This window comes from Mobula hypostoma, chromosome 5 (genome assembly GCF_963921235.1).
Source record: "Mobula hypostoma chromosome 5, sMobHyp1.1, whole genome shotgun sequence".
Taxonomy (NCBI): Eukaryota; Metazoa; Chordata; class Chondrichthyes; order Myliobatiformes; family Myliobatidae; genus Mobula; species Mobula hypostoma.
In genome coordinates, this window is record NC_086101.1 from 13,751,600 (window position 1) to 13,771,049 (window position 19,450).

Genomic DNA, 19,450 nt, shown 5'->3' on the forward strand with positions numbered 1-19,450 from the left:
GGAATGCAGAGAGAGGGGGGGAGGGAAAGATGTGCTTAGTGGTGGGATCCCGTTGGAGGTGGCGGAAGTTACGGAGAATAATATGTTGGACCCAGAGGCTGGTGGGGTAGTAGGTGAGGACCAGGGGAACCCTATTCCTAGTGGGGTGGCGGGAGGATGGAGTGAGAGCAGATGTACGTGAAATGGGGGAGATACGTTTAAGAGCAGAGTTGATAGTGTAGGAAGGGAAGCCCCTTTCTTTAAAAAAGGAAGACATCTCCCTCGTCCTAGAATGAAAAGCCTCATCCTGAGAGCAGATGCGGCGGAGACGGAGGAATTGCGAGAAGGGGATGGCGTTTTTGCAAGAGACAGGGTGAGAAGAGGAATAGTCCAGATAGCTGTGAGAGTCAGTAGGCTTATAGTAGACATCAGTGGATAAGCTGTCTCCAGAGACAGAGACAGAAAGATCTAGAAAGCGGAGGGAGGTGTCGGAAATGGACCAGGTAAACTTGAGGGCAGGGTGAAAGTTGGAGGCAAAGTTAATAAAGTCAACGAGTTCTGCATGCGTGCAGGAAGCAGCACCAATGCAGTCGTCGATGTAGCAAAGGAAAAGTGGGGGACAGATACCAGAATAGGCACGGAACATAGATTGTTCCACAAACCCAACAAAAAGGCAGGCATAGCTAGGACCCATACGGGTGCCCATAGCTACACCTTTAGTTTGGAGGAAATGGGAGGAGCCAAAGGAGAAATTATTAAGAGTAAGGACTAATTCTGCTAGACGGAGCAGAGTGGTGGTAGAGGGGAACTGATTAGGTCTGGAATCCAAAAAGAAGCGTAGAGCTTTGAGACCTTCCTGATGGGGGATGGAAGTATATAAGGACTGGACATCCATGGTGAAAATAAAGCGGTGGGGGCCAGGGAACTTAAAATCATCGAAAAGTTTAAGAGCGTGAGAAGTGTCACGAACATAGGTCGGAAGGGATTGAACAAGGGGTGATAAAACAGTGTCGAGGTATGCAGAAATGAGTTCGGTGGGGCAGGAGCAAGCTGAGACAATAGGTCGGCCAGGACAGGCAGGTTTGTGGATCTTGGGTAGGAGGTAGAAATGGGAAGTGCGGGGTGTGGGAACTATAAGGTTGGTAGCAGTGGATGGGAGATCCCCTGAGCGGATAAAGTCGGTGATGGTGTGGGAGACAATGGCCTGGTGCTCCTTAGTGGGGTCACGATCGAGGGGTAAATAAGAGGAAGTATCCGCGAGTTGTCGCTGTGCCTCTGCAAGGTAGAGGTCAGTACGCCAGGCTACGACAGCACCCCCCTTATCAGCGGGTTTAATAATAAGGTTAGGATTAGTGCGGAGGGAGTGGAGAGCAGAGCGTTCCGAAGGAGTGAGGTTGGAATGGGGACAAGGTGCGGTGAAGTCGAGACGGTTGATGTCCCGTCGGCAATTAGCAATAAAGAGATCCAGAGCAGGCAGAAGACCAGAGCGGGGTGTCCATGAAGAACAGGAGGGTTGAAGACGGGAGAAGGGGTCATCGGTGGGGGTGGAAGAGTCCTTGCCGAAGAAGTAGGCTCGGAGACGGAGACGGCGGAAGAAAAGTTCCGCATCGTGGCGAACACGGAACTCGCTGAGGTGTGGGCGAAGGGGGACAAACGTGAGGCCCTTACTGAGAACAGAGCGTTCTGCCTCCGACAGTTGAAGGTCGGAGGGGATGGTAAAGACCCAGCACAGATGAGAGCTGGGATCAGAGGGGGGAGCGGGGAGGCTGGGAGTGTCAATGGAGAGGGGAGGGTTGGGGTGAGAGGAAGATGGAGCCTTTGAGGGCCCAGGAGCTGACGGTGGGATCTGAGGAAGACGGGGCTGCGGAGTGGTGGTGGGGGAAGGGGAGACGGGAGTCACAACAGCAGCACATAAAGACCCGGCCTGGAGTTCAAGGCTGGAATCTTGAGAGCTGGGATCGGGGGGGGGGGGGGGGAGGCTGGGGGTGTCAATGGAGAGGGGAGGGTTGGGGTGAGAGGAAGATGGAGCCTCTGAGGGCCCAGGAGTTGACGGTGGGATCTGAGGAAGACGGGGCTGCGGAGTGGTGGTGGGGGAAGGGGAGACAGGAGTCACAACAGCAGCACATAAAGACCCGGCCTGGAGTTCAAGGCTGGAGACGCAGTTGGTGGTTGCGCAATCGCTGTGAAGGTGTCCATGGTCGTTGCTGGAGTCCGGGTTTTCAATATGCCCTGAGGTGTTGGAGCCGCCGAGATCAATGGCAGGGGCCGCAATTTGAAGTTCATGCCTGCTAGCGTCGGGGCCGGCAGGCTCTGGAGTCCGTAGATGTAGGATCTTGCGATCTTTGCCTAACATGACAAAGTCAAAAAAACGGCGATTGCAGGCGTGGATCCGACGGAGGATGAAATAACGGGTAGGACCATTACAGACGGCGAAGAAAGTGTCCCGAAGGTGTGGAAGAGTCTGGGATAGGGACACCAAGTACCTCCTCATGGCGGAGAGCGTCGCCTTCAGAGCTTGACGGGAGAAGCGGCGAGAGGCAGAGTCAATAAAATGTGAGTACCTGGGATCCTCAGAAGGTCCAAATTGAGAGGCTTGGAAACGAATCCTAAAGCCAACTGGAGTAAGTTGGCGACGGAGGCACGTTCCAAGAAAGGATATATGGCTGTGATAGCGAGTCTGAGTCAAAGTGTGGTCGAAAAGTTGAAGAGCCGAAGAAATTACAGATGGGGAGCAGTGAGAGATGGTTTCACTGAACTCCCGTCGAAGAGAGGATCTAAACTTCTTCGGTGTAGGCATCACCGGAAGTGGCTTCGCAGTGGTGAATTTAACGCAAACAACAGGAATTCTGCAGATGCTGGAAATTCAAGCAACATACATCAAAGTCGCTGGTGAACGCAGCAGGCCAAGCAGCATCTATAGGAAGAGGTGCAGTCGACGTTTCAGGCCGAGACCCTTCGTCAGGACTAACTGAAGGAAGAGTGAGTAAGGGATTTGAAAGTTGGAGGGGGAGGGGGAGATCCAAAATGATAGGAGAAGACAGGAGGGGGAGGGATAGAGCCGAGAGCTGGACAGGTGATAGGCAAAGGGGGATACGAGAGGATCATGGGACAGGAGGTCCGGGAAGAAAGACGGGGGGGGGGGTGACCCAGAGGATGGGCAAGAAGTATATTCAGAGGGACAGAGGGAGAAAAAGGAGAGTGAGAGAAAGAATGTGTGCATAAAAATGAGTAACAGATGGGGTACGAGGGGGAGGTGGGGCCTTAGCGGAAGTTAGAGAAGTCGATGTTCATGCCATCAGGTTGGAGGCTACCCAGACGGAATATAAGGTGTTGTTCCTCCAACCTGAGTGTGGCTTCATCTCCATAGTAGAGGAGGCCGTAGACAGACATGTCAGAATGGGAATGGGATGTGGAATTAAGATGTGTGGCCACTGGTTCCTGCTTTCTCTGGCGGACAGAGCGTAGATGTTCAGCAAAGCGGTCTCCCAGTCTGCGTCGGGTCTCACCAATATATAAAAGGCCACATCGGGAGCACCGGACGCAGTATATCACCCCAGTCGACTCACAGGTGAAGTGATGCCTCACCTGGAAGGACTGTTTGGGGCCCTGAATGGTGGTAAGGGAGGAAGTGTAAGGGCATGTGTAGCACTTGTTCCGCTTACACGGATAAGTGCCAGGAGGGAGATCAGTGGGGAGGGATGGGGGGGACGAATGGACAAGGGAGTTGTGTAGGGAGCGATCCCTGCGGAATAGGGATCTAATGGAGGAGCTGAGTTGGGTGGGGAAGTCCCTCAAACATTGAAATGGTGCATCACTCCAGGTGGAAACCTTTGCTATGGTTTTAAAATAAGTGTTAACACTTCTGAATGCACTGACCATAAATGTGAAAAGTTTTGTGCGATTTTTTTTTCCTTTGTATGTTTCGTTAATAATGAATACAGATTAGTTAATAAAATAAAAAACGACTGCGACCCTGACCCTGGGTGTAGTCCGTACAGTTTCCCGGGAAGCCTGGCTTCCTGCCACATCTCTCCATGTGCAGGTGGGTGAATTGGCCGCTATAATTTACCCTTAGTGTGGTCAGAGGAGAGTTGATGGTCGTATATATGTGTGAGAGACAGAGAGAGAAAATGAGTTTCAGGGGTACAGGAATGATTTTCCTCCCCTGGCAGCCTGCCTTTTTCATTATACTTACAGGACATGCAAATTATTTCTGAGACAACATTAATCTAGTTAAATGTAGTTGCGGGAAGTTTTCCCTGAATCACTGCAGTACCAGCTTTCTCAGATCAAAGAGGGCACATGATGAGAAATGGCAAATGCCCCAGCAATGATCTGAAACTAAGGTCAAGGAATGGGGTGAGAGGGGGCAAAGGAGGCAGAGGCAGAGGTAGTGGTTCAGCTGTTAGTACTGCTGCCTTCGAGCTCCCATAACCCGAATTCAATCCTGACCTCCAGTGCTGGCCACGTGTGGGAGTTGGCATACCCTCCCTTTAACTCCTCACTGAATAGCGGTTGTCTACGATCACCCCAGTATTGTGTTTAGTTTTCGTCGCCCTCCTCCAGAGAAGCTGCCATTAAGCTGGAAAGAGCGCAGAAAAGATTTACAGATGACGGCCGGATGAGAGGGACTGAGTTACAGGGAGAGGTTGAGCAGGCTGCAACTTTATTCACTGGAACGTCAGACTCGGGGTGTCGGTATGAAAGCGTATAAAACGGTTTGTTTATTTATTTATTTATTAAGATAAAGCGCTGAATAGGTACTTCCGGTTAAACCCTAATTAAACCCGAGCATAATCACAGGACAATTTACAATGACCAATTAACCCACCAGTCAGTACGTCTTTGGACCCTGGGAGGAAACGGAGCACCCAGAACAAACCCATGCACTCACGGGAAGAACATATAGACTCCTTAAGGACAGTGGCAGGAATTGAACCTGGGTCAATGGCACTGTAAAGCGTTGTGCTAACCACAATGACAGCCACAGTTAGGGTGAATGCACACTTGGTCTTTTTGATATACGTATGTTTTGTTAGAGACACAGCGCGGAACAAGCCCTTATGGCTGACGTGCCACACCACTCAAACCTGGCCTAATTACAGGACAATTTACAATGGCCAATGAACCCACTAACCGGTACATCTTTGGACTGTGAGAGGAAGCCAGAGCACCCAGAGGTAATGCACACACACGGGAAGAACGTAGACACTTTCTAACAGAGGATGCTGGAATTGGACTGTGATGCCACTACGCTAACGCTACCCTGCTGTCCCTTCCCAGGGATAGAGAATCTAGAACCAGCGAGCACAGACTTAAAGTGATTAGATTAGATTCAACTTCATTGTCATTGTGCCGAGTACAAAGCCAATGAAATGCAGTTAGCATCTAACCAGAAATGCAAAGAACAGTGTTTTTTACAAAATAACTGCGAATAATAAGTAAGTGCTACAGCACACAAATATAAAAGTAGTGAGACAGTACAATATGGGTGCAATACTGCTTAGCGTAATAGCGTATTAGGAGAGATTTAAAAGCGACCCCCCCGGGGCAGCTTCTTCACGCAGTAAGTGGTGTCTATATTGCACGAGTGCCTGAGGAAGTGGTTGAGGTTGGTACAATACAACATTGAGAAGACACTTAGGTAGACACTTGGATAGGAAAGGCTCAGAGGGATATGGGTCAAACATGAGCAATTGGGACTCGTTCGAAGGGCGACACACAACCTGTAGGAGGAACTCAGCTTTGGTGGGAGGAATGACATTGTCCGTGTCTCAGGCTGAATCCCTGCATTCCTCCAGCACATTGTGAGTTGCCCCAGATTCCTGTCTCGTGCCCCCTAGTTGGACGGTCAGCATGAACGAATTGAGCTGAATGGCAGTATAACACTGTGTCTCTGAAATTGGTGTAAATGAGCGTTCATGGCTTGAAGACCCTGCTTCCATGCTGTCTGACTACGACTACACCGTGATGTAGCTAACCAAAAGATTGCTCTTGATGTACGTTAAAAGGTCAACACAATATCGTGGGCTGAACAGCCTGTGCTGTACTGTATCCTGTGACTAATCAGGGCCCCAGTTATCTCCTCCTTTGCTTCCTTTAGCATTGTGGGACAGACCTCACCTGGCTCTGGGAATCTGTTGACATTTATGAGTTCCAAGACATCTAACACCTCCACCTTTACAATACTGACATGCTCCTGACTAAACGTGCACTGTCCTGTACTCATGACCTTTCACAAACTGCTCATTTATTAATATAGAATCAATGTTTGAATTCATTTAGGACCTCACCCACATGTCCTGTCTCCACACATAGATTCTGTTTCTTTCTGGACACCAGACCCAACCAGTTCTCCTCAACCACCGCTCTCCTCCATCTAGTGGAACGTCCTCACTCTTAATAATTTCTCCTTTGGCTCCTCCCACTTCCTTTAAACAAAAGGTGTAGCCATGGGCACCCGCATGGGTCCCAGCTATGCCTGCCTGTTTGTTGGCTACGTGGAACAATCTATGTTCCAAGCCTACACTGATATCCCTCCCCAACGTTTCCTGCGCTACATCGACAAATGCATTGGTGCTGCTTCCTTCTTCCTTCTTCCACTTTGCCTCCAACTTCCACCCAACCCTCAGATTTACCTGGTCCATTTCCAACACCTCCCTACCCTTTCTCGATCTCACAGTCTCTGTCTCTGGAGACAGCTCATCTGCTGATATGTATTATAACCCCACGGACTCCCACAGCTACCTGGACTATACTTCTTCCCACCCTGTTACTTGTAAAACACGATCCCCGTCTCTCAAGTCCTCCATCTCCGCCACATCTGATCTCAGGATGAGGCTTTTCATTCCAAAACAAAGGAGACGTCCTCCTTCTTCAAAGAAAGGGATTTCCCTTCCTCCACGATCAACACTGCTCTCAACTGCATCTCTTCCATTTCACATGTCTGCCCTCATACTATGCTCTTGCCACCCGAACAGGGATAGGGCTACTCTTGTCCCCACCTACCACCCGACTATCCTCCACGTCCAGCGCATAATTCTCCATAACGCCGGCCATCTCCAAAGGAATCCCACCACCAAGTACATCTTCCCCCAGCCGACTCTCTGCTTTCCTTTCCGCAGGGACCGCTCCCTCTGCGACTCCAGAGGGAGGCGAATGGCGGGCAAGGAGATAAGGTGAAAGAGGGAAAAGGGAATGGTGGTGCTCCTCCTCCTTTTCTTTCTTCTGTCCTCTTCTGTCAAACTCCCCCTTCTCCAGCCCTGTATCTGTTTCACCCATCAACTTCCCAGCTCTTTACTTCATCCCTCCCGCTTCAGGTTTCACCCATCACCCTGTGTTTCTCTCTCCCCTCCCCTAACTTCTAAATCTCCTCCTCAGCTTTCCTCTCCAGTCCTGCCTAAGGGTCTCGGCCCGAAGCGTCGACTACACTTTTTTCCCACAGATGCTGCCTGGCCTGCTGAGTGCCTCCAGCATTTTATATGTGTTGTTTGTTGTATCACTGGGCAGAAACTCAAACCTTTTAAATTAGGGTGTGCTGCACAATTGTCAACAAGCAGAAGAACTTATCTTCATTTCCATTGTAGCTCTATGTCCAACTCATCAGCTATTTCTTTAAAATTTCAGAAGTGAACACTTTTCCCCAATAACCAACAACTTCTTTTCATCAGCTCCTGGCACTATACACTGACAGTGCACACTACATTCACTTTGAATTATAATATTAACTTATTTGTGCTTTACCTACCCCCTTCGCATTGCTACCATCAGAGAGGGGGTGCCTCAACATTTCAGAGACAGCTTCTTTCTCTCTGCTGTCAGATTTCTGAATGGACGATGAACCCATCCGCACTACCTCACTATTTTTTGATCTCTTTTTTGCACAGGTCGGGGAATTTTGTAGAGTTCCATGTTTCTGCACTTATAGGGATCAGCAGCACCTTTCTTGCCATGTGCATTCTTGACTTCAGAATCAGAATCTTAATCAGGTTTAAAATCACCAGCACGTCATGAAATTTGTCATCTTTGTGGCTGCAGTACATTGCAATACTTAATGATATAAAAAAAGAACTTAATTAAAGCAACACACACAAAATGCTGGAGGAGCTCAGCAGGCCAGGCAGCATCCATGGAAAAGAGTACAGTCGACATTTCAGGCCGAGACCCTTCAGCTGGATGGAATTAAAGTATGTATATTATATATTAAATAGCTAAATTAAATACATAGTGCAAAAAAAAATTATAGGTAATGAGGTAGTGTTCATGGGTTCAATGTCTATTCAGAAATCAGATGGCCGCAGGGAAGAAGCTGTTCCTGAATGGCTGAGTGTGTGCCCTCGGGCTTCTGTACCTCCTGTACCTCCGGTCTGATGGTAACAGTGAGAAAAGGGCATGTCCTAGGGTAGGGTCCTTAACAATGGACGCCGACTTTTTGAAGCACTGTTCCTTGAAGATGTCTTGGATAGTACGGAGGATACCCATGATGGAGCTGACTAACTTTACAACTCTCTGCAGCTTACTTGGATCATATGCAGCACCCTCTCACCCACCAGATATCAGGCCAGACTAGAATTTAATGTGATGCCTGCATTTACATCCAGACAAACAACCATCCATTGCTTTAAAGCCAGTGATGTTGTGGGGATGGAACTGGACTCCCTCACGGTGGTGTCTGAAAAGAGGATGCTGTCCAAGTTGCATGCCATCTTGGTCAATGTCTCCCATCCACTACATAATGTACTGGGTGGGCACAGGAGTACATTCAGCCAGAGACTCATTCCGCCGAGATGCAACACAGAGCGTCATAGGAAGTCATTCCTGCCTGTGGCCATCAAACTTTACAACTCCTCCCTTGGAGGGTCAGACATCCTGAGCCGATAGGCTGGTCCTGGACTTATTTCATAATTTACTGGCATAATTTACATATTACTATTTATGGTTCTATTACTATTATTTATGGAGCAACTGTTAACGAAAACCAATTTCCCCCGGGATTAGTAAAGTATGACTATGACTATGACTATGACTAAAATCTTCATGACACAGCTTCTTAGCTCGATCCTCTGACTAGTTTCTTTAACATTGGTCCACTGACACGCACACCTCATCTGGGTACAATGGAAAGACATTGATTGAGAGCCTCAGCATTGGGATCCTTTGCTTCACATTCTCATTTCTGTGATGATCCCCGTTCCCTGCTGAACCTCGCGTAATACCCATTCTTCTCTCAGTTCATCTTGCTGGTGATGAGTGGTGTTCGCCGGACAGCTTTTAATTTGGTCCAGTAAAGTAGTTATTATTTTGACGAGTGTAAAATCTTTTTGTGTCATCTTAGCAAGGGTCTCAAAATTTTTAAAAGTCAGAAAAAACAAAATTATCAAAATTCACTGCTTCTTGAATCAGCGGCCATCAGCCGAAATGGATAACATAACAGAAACACACATAACAGATACTATTTAAAGTTTGCTTGCTCTAAGCACAGTATAGAGTCTAACGGTCACACAAGTGCACACGACTGATGCTAGTTAGAAACTGTCAGGCAACAGTTTCCTGTCCCAATTGAAAACCACCACAACCCACATGAGCAAAGGGAATCCCAGCTACTATCTCCATCAGTTTTTGTTTTCCAAGAGTTGCCCCAAATGAGCAGATGTCCCAATTAACCAAAGGTCAAATCAACATGAAAGCCACTGTATTGTATTAGTTCTGGTCACCTCATTATACGGAGAATGGGGAAGATTCAGACAGGGTGCAGAGGAGATTTACCAGCATGCCGCCTGGGTTAGAGACCATGTCCTACGAGGATAGGTTGATTGAGTTAGGGCTCTCCCTTTGGAGAGAAGGAGGATGAAAGCTGATTTGATGGAGGTGTACAAGATGATCAGAGATAGAGTGGACAGACAGCCCCCTTTTCCAAGAGCAGAAACGGCTAATATAAGAGGGCATACTTTTAAGGTGATTGGAGGGAAGTGCAGGAGGATGTCAAAGGTAGTTTTTCTCCCCCACACACACACAGAGTGGTGGGTGCATGGAACATCCTGCACGGGCTGTTGGTAGAGGCAGATATATCTACAACTTTTAAGAGACTCTTTCTCCTAGAGGACCACACAATTGTCATGGTTTGGAGGCTTGCATGCCTCAACGACCCTGACAGCTGGTATTAGAGTGATAGAGCAATACAGCATGATTGCAGGCCCTTTGGCCCAACCAGTCCATAACAGCCACAGTGCTCAACCTGCTCGTCCCAATTTCCTGCGTTTGGTCCATATCCCCCCAAGCCCCACCCTTCCATATACCTATCCAAGTGTTTATTAAAGGATACAATTGTACCTGTCTCAACTATTTCTTAGATCATAAAACATAATAGATTAGATTAGATTCAACTTTATTGTCATTGTGCCGAGTACAGATACAAAGCCAATGAAATGCAGTTAGCATTTAACCAGAAATGCAAAGAGTGGTGTTATTTACAAAATAACTGAGAATAAAAAGTAAGTGCTACAGCACACAAATATAAAAGGACTGAGACAATACTGCTTAGCACTGTGATGTGAGGTTCAACAGGGTCACAGCCTCAGGGAAGAAGCTCTTCCTGTGCCTGCTGGTGCGGGAGCGGAGGCTCCTGTAGCACCTACCGGATGGGAGGAGAGTAAAAAGTCCATGGTTAGGGTGAGATGCATCCCTGATAATGCTTTTCGCCCTGCCCAGGCAGCGTTTATGGTAGATGTTCTCAATGGTGAGCAATTGGGTGCCGATAATCCGCTGGGCAGTTTTCACCACATGCTGGGGTGCTTTGCGGTCCGATACGGGACAATTGCCATACCACACTGAGATGCAGTTGGTGAGTATGCTCTCAATGGTACAGCGGTAAAAGTCCGTCAGTATCCTGGGACAGAGGTGAGGATCAGCACTTCATGCTTTGGTTCTTGGGAGGGTCACCCTTGCCAAACAGGTCAGAGGGCAGAGGCCGGAGTAAGAGTGGCCCACCGGTCCTCCAGGTTTGGAGGTTCACAAACCTGACCGTAAAACAAAATTGTTACAGAAGCAGCAAAGAAGAATCGTTCGACATCCGAGTATGATGGTATTCCTGAGTCTCCACCTGGGACCTGCATGACTAACGGTAGAGAACACCAAGAGGAAGCTACTGACACAATGAAGGAAGCCCTGAACACCACCAGAGATGGAGGACCTTCATTGCTGCCCTGAACGCCAGAAGCGTAATGGGCAGTAAGTTAAAAGACTCTTAGAAAGGCACATGGATGAAAGTAAAATGGAGGGCTATGCAGAAGGGAAGCATTATATTGATTCAGAGTAGGTTAAAAGGTCAATACAATGTCATGGGCCGAAGGACCTGTATTGTGCTGGAATGTTTTATCTTGTATGATTGCCTCAAAGTGAGTCAGTGGGCAGAAGGACTTGTTTCTCTCTGGGAACCTCTATTAGTTGAGACAGAAGCAAATCAGCCACAGACTAATCGAGGGTGGCACAGTGGCACAACGCTTTACCACGCCAACTGTAAAATCAATCAGTATTCGATGCCCGCTGCTGTCTGCAAAGAGTTTGTACGTTCAACACGTGACTGCTTGGCTGTTGTCTGGGTGCTCCGGTTTCCTCCCACACTCCAAAGACGTACCAGTAGGGCCAGTGAGTTGTGGGCACGCTACGTTGGCGCCGGAAGCATGGTGACACTTGCAGACTGCCCCCAGCACAACCCCCCTTGATTTGCTTTGACACAAACGACGTATTTCACTGCATGTTTCGATGTACCTGTGACAAATAAAGCTAATCCTAATCTCTGCTTAAAAAATGGCAGTGCACACTTGGAAGTATCAGGGTCTACTTCTGCTTGTAACTCACACTTTCATGTCTAAAGTTCGACCACAAGGACAATGCCAGCATTCCTGCACCACCACAGGTTCTCCTCTTCCTCCACAATGCAATTTCCCTCACTTCCCCCTTCAATTCCCCGACATTCCTTCCATCTGACCATCTGGCTGCATTGACCAAAACATGCCAGATCCCGAGTGGTATTGGACAGCTTGGATGTATCTTCCCTCATGATATAATCCCTCCTAGTTTTAGATTCTAAAGAAAAAGGTCACCCATTCAAGACAAAGATGAGGTAAAATTCTCACCCTCAGAAGAGGCCATAAGAGATAGGGACAGAAGGGGCTTAACTCAAAACATTGACTGTTTATTCCTCTCCATAAATGCTACCTGACCTGTTGAGTTCCTCAAGCATTTTGTATGTGTTGCTCTGGATTTCCAGCATCAATAGAATCTCTTGCATTTAGGAACAAAATTAGGCCTTTCCGCCTTTCCAATCTGTTCCACTGTTCGATCACGCCTGATTTCTTTTCCCATTCTCTAGTTTTCCCATTTCCCAGTCGACGTTTCAGGCCAAAACCCTTCAGCAGGGCTCCTGATGAAAAGCCTTGGCCTGAAACGTTGACTGTACTTTTTTCCCCATAGATGCTGCCTGGCCTGCTGAGTTCCTCCAGCAGTTTGTGTGTGTTGCTCAGAAGTGCATTCTTGATGTTATTATTGTCATCTCAAAATTAAATATTAACATTGTATTCGCATTCCTTACTACCAAATTAATCTGCAAATTAACCACACAGGATCCTGGGCCCTTTGCACCTCCCCATTTAGAAAATACGCTGTACCTTTATTCTTGCTAAGAAAGTGCATGACCCTACACTTCCCTTTGCTGTATTCCACCTGCCTTGGTCTTGGATCACCTGGACAGTAGCAACACCTACGTCAGGCGCTGTTAATTGACTACAGCTCTGTGTTCAACACCATCATCACCTCAGTCTTAATCGACAAGCTTCAAAACCTGGGCATCTGAACCTTCCTCTGCCACTGGATCCTTGACTTTCTCAACAGGAGACCACAGTCAGTGCAGATACTCATCTTCGCCTCACTCTCAATGAACACAAGGATGGGTACTCATCGAACTACTCGACGCACTCGAAACGCATGACAGTGTGGCTAGACACAGCTCAACCAGAAATCCCCCCGATGACGCAACTGCTGTCAGCAGAATCTCAGACAAGGAGTCATATAGCAGCAGAGACAGGTCAGCTGGCTGAGAGGTTGCAACAACTCGATGCAAGCAAGACCGAGGAAGCGGGAGTCAGTGGAGCACATACCAGTCCTTACTGAAGACTCAACAGATTAGAGGATTAATATGGGCCCAACACATTAATGCAAGCACAAATAAAGTAAGCTAGTGACCAGGCTTCATTAGGAGTTTGAGGGGATTCCATACATCACCAAAGTCTACAGATGTACTGTGAAATGCACTTGACTGATCGCATCAACATCTGGTGTAGAGGCTCCAGTGCAGGGATTCACAAGAGGCTGCAGTGGGTAGTGTACTCAGCCAGCTCCATCACAGGTACAACTCACCTCACTGAGGACACCTTGGTGCCTCAAGGCAGCATCCAGCATTAAGGACCATCACCACCTGGGAGGTGCCTTCTTCCCATTACCACCATCAGGAAAAGGTACAGGAGCCTGAAGGCCCCGACTTAATGTTTCAGGATCAGCTTCTTCCCCACCACCATCAGATTTCTGAATGATCCAAAAACCCACAGACACTACCTCACTATTCCACTCTTGCACCTTTAGTTTTATTTTGTAATTGTAATTCACGGTCTATTTTATGTATCACACTGAACGGCTGCCAGGAAACAACACATCAATGATAATAAACCTGACTCTGCCCAGTCTGTCCAAGTTCTTCTGCAGACTCCCTGCCTCCATGACTGGAAACTTCCTCCTCAAACAACAGTCACAGTAGGGTTTTAAGGTTGGGATTCTTGACAAATAAGAGTGAGAAGGTTCGAAGTTCATAGCAAATTTATTATCAAAGTAATATATGTCACCATATACTTCCTTGAGATTAATTTTCTTGCAGGCATTCACAGAACAAATAAATACCATAGAATCATTGGAAAAACTACACACAGAATATAGCATTCATGGCAAGTCTCTTGGCAGTGTGGAGGATCAGAGGGATCTTGGGGTCCGAGTCCCTAGGACAGTCAAAGTTGCTACCCAGGTTGACTCTGTGGTTAAGAAGGTGCATTGGCCTTCATCAATTGTGGGATTGAGTTTAGGAGCCGAGAGGTAATGTTGCAGCTATATAGGAGCCTGGTCAGACTCCACTTGGAGTACTGTGCTCAGTTCTGGTCGCCTCACTACAGGAAGGGCATGGAAACCATAGAAAGGGTGCAGAGGAGATTTACAAGGATGTTGCCTGGATTGGGGAGCATGCCTTATGAGAATAGGTTGAGTAAATTCGGCCTTTTCTCCTTGGAGCGATGGAGGATGAGAGGTGACCTGATGTACAAGATGAGAGGCATTGATCATGTGGATAGTCAGAGTCTTTTCCTCAGGGCTGAAATGGCTAGCACGAGAGGGCATAGTTTTAAGGTGTTTGGAAGTAGGTACAGAGGAGACGTCAGGGGTAATTTTTTTTACGCAGAGAGTGGTGAGTGCGTGGAATGGGCTGCCGGTGGCGGCGGTGGAGGTGGAAACGATAGGGTCTTTTAAGAGACTCCTGGATGGCTACATGGAGCTTAGAAAAATAGAGGGCTATGGGCAAAGCCTAGGTAGTTCTAAGATAGGGACATGTTCGGCACAGCTTAGTGGGCTGAAGAGCCTGTATTGTGCTGTAGGTTTTCTATGTTTCTAAAGACTGACCAACAACCGAAATGCAAAAGACAAACTGCAAATAGAAAAGGTACCATGGGAACGTGGAGGTGAGCAGACAATCACAATCTAATCAATTTGCAGTACAGGTTTAAGGGACAATGGCCTACTCATCCTCCTGATGCCTACGTTAACAATATCCCTCATTTTCCCTCCTGTCACTGGCGACAATATTGGCGGTTTATTCTCTTATTGCATGCATAATGCAAATTTCTAATTGTTCTCTACTGCAAATGCTCTGTGTCATCCCCTGCTGCCCCACCCATCTTACTCGCTTGCACTGAAAGGTGCACAGTGCAAACATCTCTCTTGCCCCCCGATAGCAGACCCTTACTCGATCGCTTTCATTTTGCACCTCCTCACGCAGTCTCCTGTCAGTCACTTTACGCAACAAGCGCCATCCTTGATTGACGGAAGGAACAGCCAATTGGCGAGAGCGACACCCCGTCCATCAGCCCCTATCGCCAATAGCAGAGCTTGGTTAATGAACCGGAGCCGGGTCTAGGCACAGAGCCTGTCCCGACACAGGTCGGGGAAACTGTGGGTTTAGACCCATTTTAATCGTTCGGCCGCATACATCCCTCATCTTAAACTGCGAACAATTCGGACCTCACTTACCGAGCCGTCAGCGCCACGGTGAACTCGGCGCAGCTTCGGTCCGAAAATGCAGCGCAACAGTCCCACCACCATCTCTACCACCCAGCCGACCGCCGACTACGGGGCGCACGACGTACACTCCAGCACGGCGAAGAAACGCGACCGCAGCTATTTCGATAGGATAGGAAGTCTCGAGGCAAACGCAAGCACCTATTTCCACGGACGCTGACCGATCTGCTGAATATTTCTAGCATTTTCCTTGCAGCTGCATTTTTGTTATTTCCGTGGACATTCTTAAAAAGAGCTCGTTCAAAGTAAACAACAGGAATTCTGCAGATGCTGGAAATTCAAGCAACACACATCAAAGTTGCTGGTGAACGCAGCAGGCCAGGCAGCATCTGTAGGAAGAGATGCAGTCGACGTTTCAGGCCGAGATCCTTCGTCAGGACTCCTGACGAAGGGTCTCGGCCTGAAACGTCGACTGCACCTCTTCCTACAGATACTGCCTGGCCTGCTGCGTTCACCAGCAACTTTGATGTGTGTCATTCAAAGTAAATTTATATTCAAAGTATATATGTATCACCAATATACAACCCTGAGATTCATAATCTTGTGGGCATACTCAATAAATTCAATAACCATAATAGAATAAATGCTACGGCTGACAACCACTGTGCAAAATACAACAAATATTGTAAATACAAAAAAGAAAGAAATAATAATAACAAATAAATAAGGAGAATAAATATCAAAAGCATGAGATGAAGGGTCTTTGAAAATGAGCCCCCAGGTTGTGGGAAGAGTTCAGTGAGGTTGAGTGAAGTTATCCCCTCTGTTTCAAAAGCCTGGTGGTTGAGGGGTAATAACTGTTCCTGAACCTTGTGGTGTGAGTCCTGAGGCTCTTGACGGCAGCTGCGAGAGGAGAGCATGAACTGGGTGGAAGAGTTCCTTGGCAATGGATGTGCTCATTGGTGGGGAGGGCTTTACCTGTAGTGGACTTTGCCATATCCACTACCGTATCTTTGCCATATCCATTGGTGTTTTCATACCAGACAGCGATACTGTCAGTCAATACACTCTCCACCACACGTCTGCAGTAGTATGTCAAAGTTTTAGATGCCATTCCAAGTCTTCGCAATCTTCTAAGGAAGTAGAGGTGCTGCAGTGCTTTCTTCTTAATTGTACTTACGTGCTGAGCCTCTGAATTGATAACATGGAGGAATTTTAAATTGCTGACCCTCTCTACCCCGATCCCCCGATGAGGACTGGCTCATGGACCTCTAGTTTCCTCCTCCAGAAGTCAATTCTCGGCCACTTGGTCTTGCTGACATTGAGTAAGAAGTTGTTGTTGTGGGACCCACAGCCATATTTTTAATCTCCCTCCTATGAGCTGATTCGTCACCACATTGATTTGGCCTACCACAGTGGAGTCATCGGCAAACAAATATGGCAGTGCTTAGTCTCACAGTCATAAGTGTAAAGTGAGTAGAGGAGGGGACTAAGCTCACAGCCTTGTGCTACTCCTGCACTCACTGAGGGAGATTGTGGAGAAGCTGTTCCCAAACCAAACTGACTCGGGTCTGCAAGTGAGGAAATCCAGGATGCAATTGCACAAGGAGGTATTGAGGCCAAGGTCTTGAAGCTTACAGATTAGTTTTGAGGGGATGATAATACTGACTGCCAAGCTGTATTTGATAAAGAGCATCCTGATGTATGTATCTTTGCTGTCCACTTATTCCAGGGTTGAGTGAAGAGCCTCTAAAATGGTATCTGCTGAGCCAGTAGGCAAATTGAAGCAGATCTAATTTGGTAGGAGTTGATATGTTTCATCACCTAGCTCTCAAAACACTTCATCACCGTGGATGTAAGTGCTACTGGGTGATAGCCATTGAGGTAGATTACCAGGTAGTCAAAGCCAAAGTCTGTCCCGAGCCATTGTGGCCCATCAGGCCAGTGTTATGCCGGTTTCCGTGGCATGAAGCGACTGAGAGTATGAGACTTCCCCCCCCCCCCGGATAGGACGCCAGTCTATCGTGAGGTTAACCCCCAGCATTTTGCCGGCACCCATTTTCAGCTGGGTGGACTGGAGCAGTGTGTGGTTAAGTGAGCCTTGAGCCTTGCTCAAAGGCACAATATGCTGCCCTGGCCGAGACTCGAACCCACAACCTCCAGATCATGAGCCCAACGCCCTAACCACTTGGCCACGCACCTCACAGGTTACCAGGTAGGCACCGGTATAATTGTAGTCTGCTTGAAACAGATGAGTACCTCAGACTGCCGAAGTGAGAAGTTAAAGATCTCAGTGAACTCTCCAACCAGTTGTTAAGCACAGGTCTTTAGTACTTGGCCAGGTACACTATCTGGGCCAGATAGTCTCATCCTCCTGAAGGATGCTCTTGGAGACTGAAATCACAGGATCATCACGGGCTGTGGTAGTTCGTGGTGGTTCCTCCATGTTTTGATGGTCAAAGCGAGAACTTAACCTTGATTTCACCTTGTAAGAGGTGATCGCATTCAAGTCCCACCACAGCTGTCAAACATCCTTCAATGATTCAAGTTTGGTCCGGAATTGCCACTTTGCACATGAGATGGCTTTCCAGAGATCATACCTGGACCTTTTGTAACTTTTTTTGTTATCAGACTTGAATACCTCTGATCGGACTCTAAGCAGACTGCAGATCTCATGGTTCATCCTGGGCTTCTGGTTGGGAAGACTTGGAATGATTTTGTGAGGACAACCCATTTACAACCATGGTGTATTCATTCCAACCACGGCTGAGTTCTTCAACACCTCCAGTCCACCAACACAAAGCAACCTGTAGTCACTCCTCCCTTGACCTCCTTTTTGTTGTCCTAATCTCTGGAGCCTAGATTTTTAGCCCCTGCCTGAGTGCAGGTAGGAAAAGGACATCAGATTTCCCATGAAACAGTAGGCATTCCTTTATCTTAGTATAGCAGTGGTCTAGTGTATTAAGACCTCTGGTGCTACAGATTATAGGCTAATGGTAATTGGCAGGGATTTCTTCAAGCAAGCCTGTTTGAAATCCCAGACTATGATTTGTGGTGAACTGTTTCTTGGTGATGGCATCATGCAGTATCACAAGTCCTTGATTATAGTTGGCCACTGGTGGTATGTAAATTGTGGTCAGGATCATGGATGAGAACTCTCCCAGTAAATAGATCTGTTGGCATTTGATTGTTAGGTGTCCAAGGTCAGGAAAACATGAGTACACCAAAACTGCCACGTCAGACTGCCACAGAGAGTTTATCATGAAACACACACCTCCACCATTTGCCTTTTCTGAATCAGTGGTTCAGTCCATCCTCCATATTGAGAAGCTGATGAGTCTGATCGCCATATCTGGCATACTCTGAGTAAGACATGTCTCAGTAAAACACAGAACACAGCAATTCCTCATTTCCCTTCGACGCAGCAACCTTGCCCTTAGATCTTCAATTTTGTATCCAGCGTCAGAACATTTCCTAACAAGATGAAGATTAAAGGGGCCTCAGCCCTTTGTGTTTCAGCTTCACTGTACAGGTGAGTCTGTGTTTCAGCTTCACTGTACAGGTGAGTCTGTGTTTCAGCTTCACTGTACAGGTGAGTCTGTGTTTCAGCTTCACTGTACAGGTGAGTCTGTGTTTCAGCTTCACTGTACAGGTGAGTCTGCAGATGCTCAGAAAGTGTTTGTTGCACGTTCTTGCATCACCTAACATTGGTTACTTGGAAGCATAGAAAATCAAAATGGAGTTTATTGTCATCTTGCACAAGTACGTGGATGCGCAGGGAGTCATGGAAAATATACTTGCAACAGCATCACAGCTACACAGCGTCAGGTAAGCATCATTCACAAGAAAAACATAAATCAAACATAATTTGTACGTAACTTTTACAAGAAGGAAGCCAATATGAACAAAAATGTACAATGCAACACACACACAAATGATGCAGGAACTCAACAGGTCAGGCAGCATCAGTGGAAATGATCAAACAGTCAATGTTTCAGGCCATTCATGTCTATAGATGCTGCCTGACCAGCTGAGTTCTTCAGCACTTTGTGTGTGTGTGTGTGTGTGAGGAATTAGGAGTCCTCATGCAAGACTCCTTGAGGATTAATTTACAGGGTGAGTCTGGGGTTAAGAAGGCAAATGC

At 47.4% G+C, this 19,450-nt stretch overlaps 1 protein-coding gene across 1 annotated transcript in view; it reads right to left on the minus strand.

Moving 5' to 3' along the window:
• Window positions 1-15,433, minus strand: part of abhd16a (abhydrolase domain containing 16A, phospholipase) — a 147,911-nt gene extending 132,478 nt beyond the window's left edge. The window contains exon 1 of the mRNA XM_063048064.1: window positions 15,319-15,433. Coding sequence (XP_062904134.1) covers window positions 15,319-15,390 — 72 coding nt within the window. The 5' untranslated portion in view covers window positions 15,391-15,433. The remainder of the gene's footprint in view (window positions 1-15,318) is intronic.
• Between the last annotated feature and the right edge of the window lie 4,017 nt (window positions 15,434-19,450).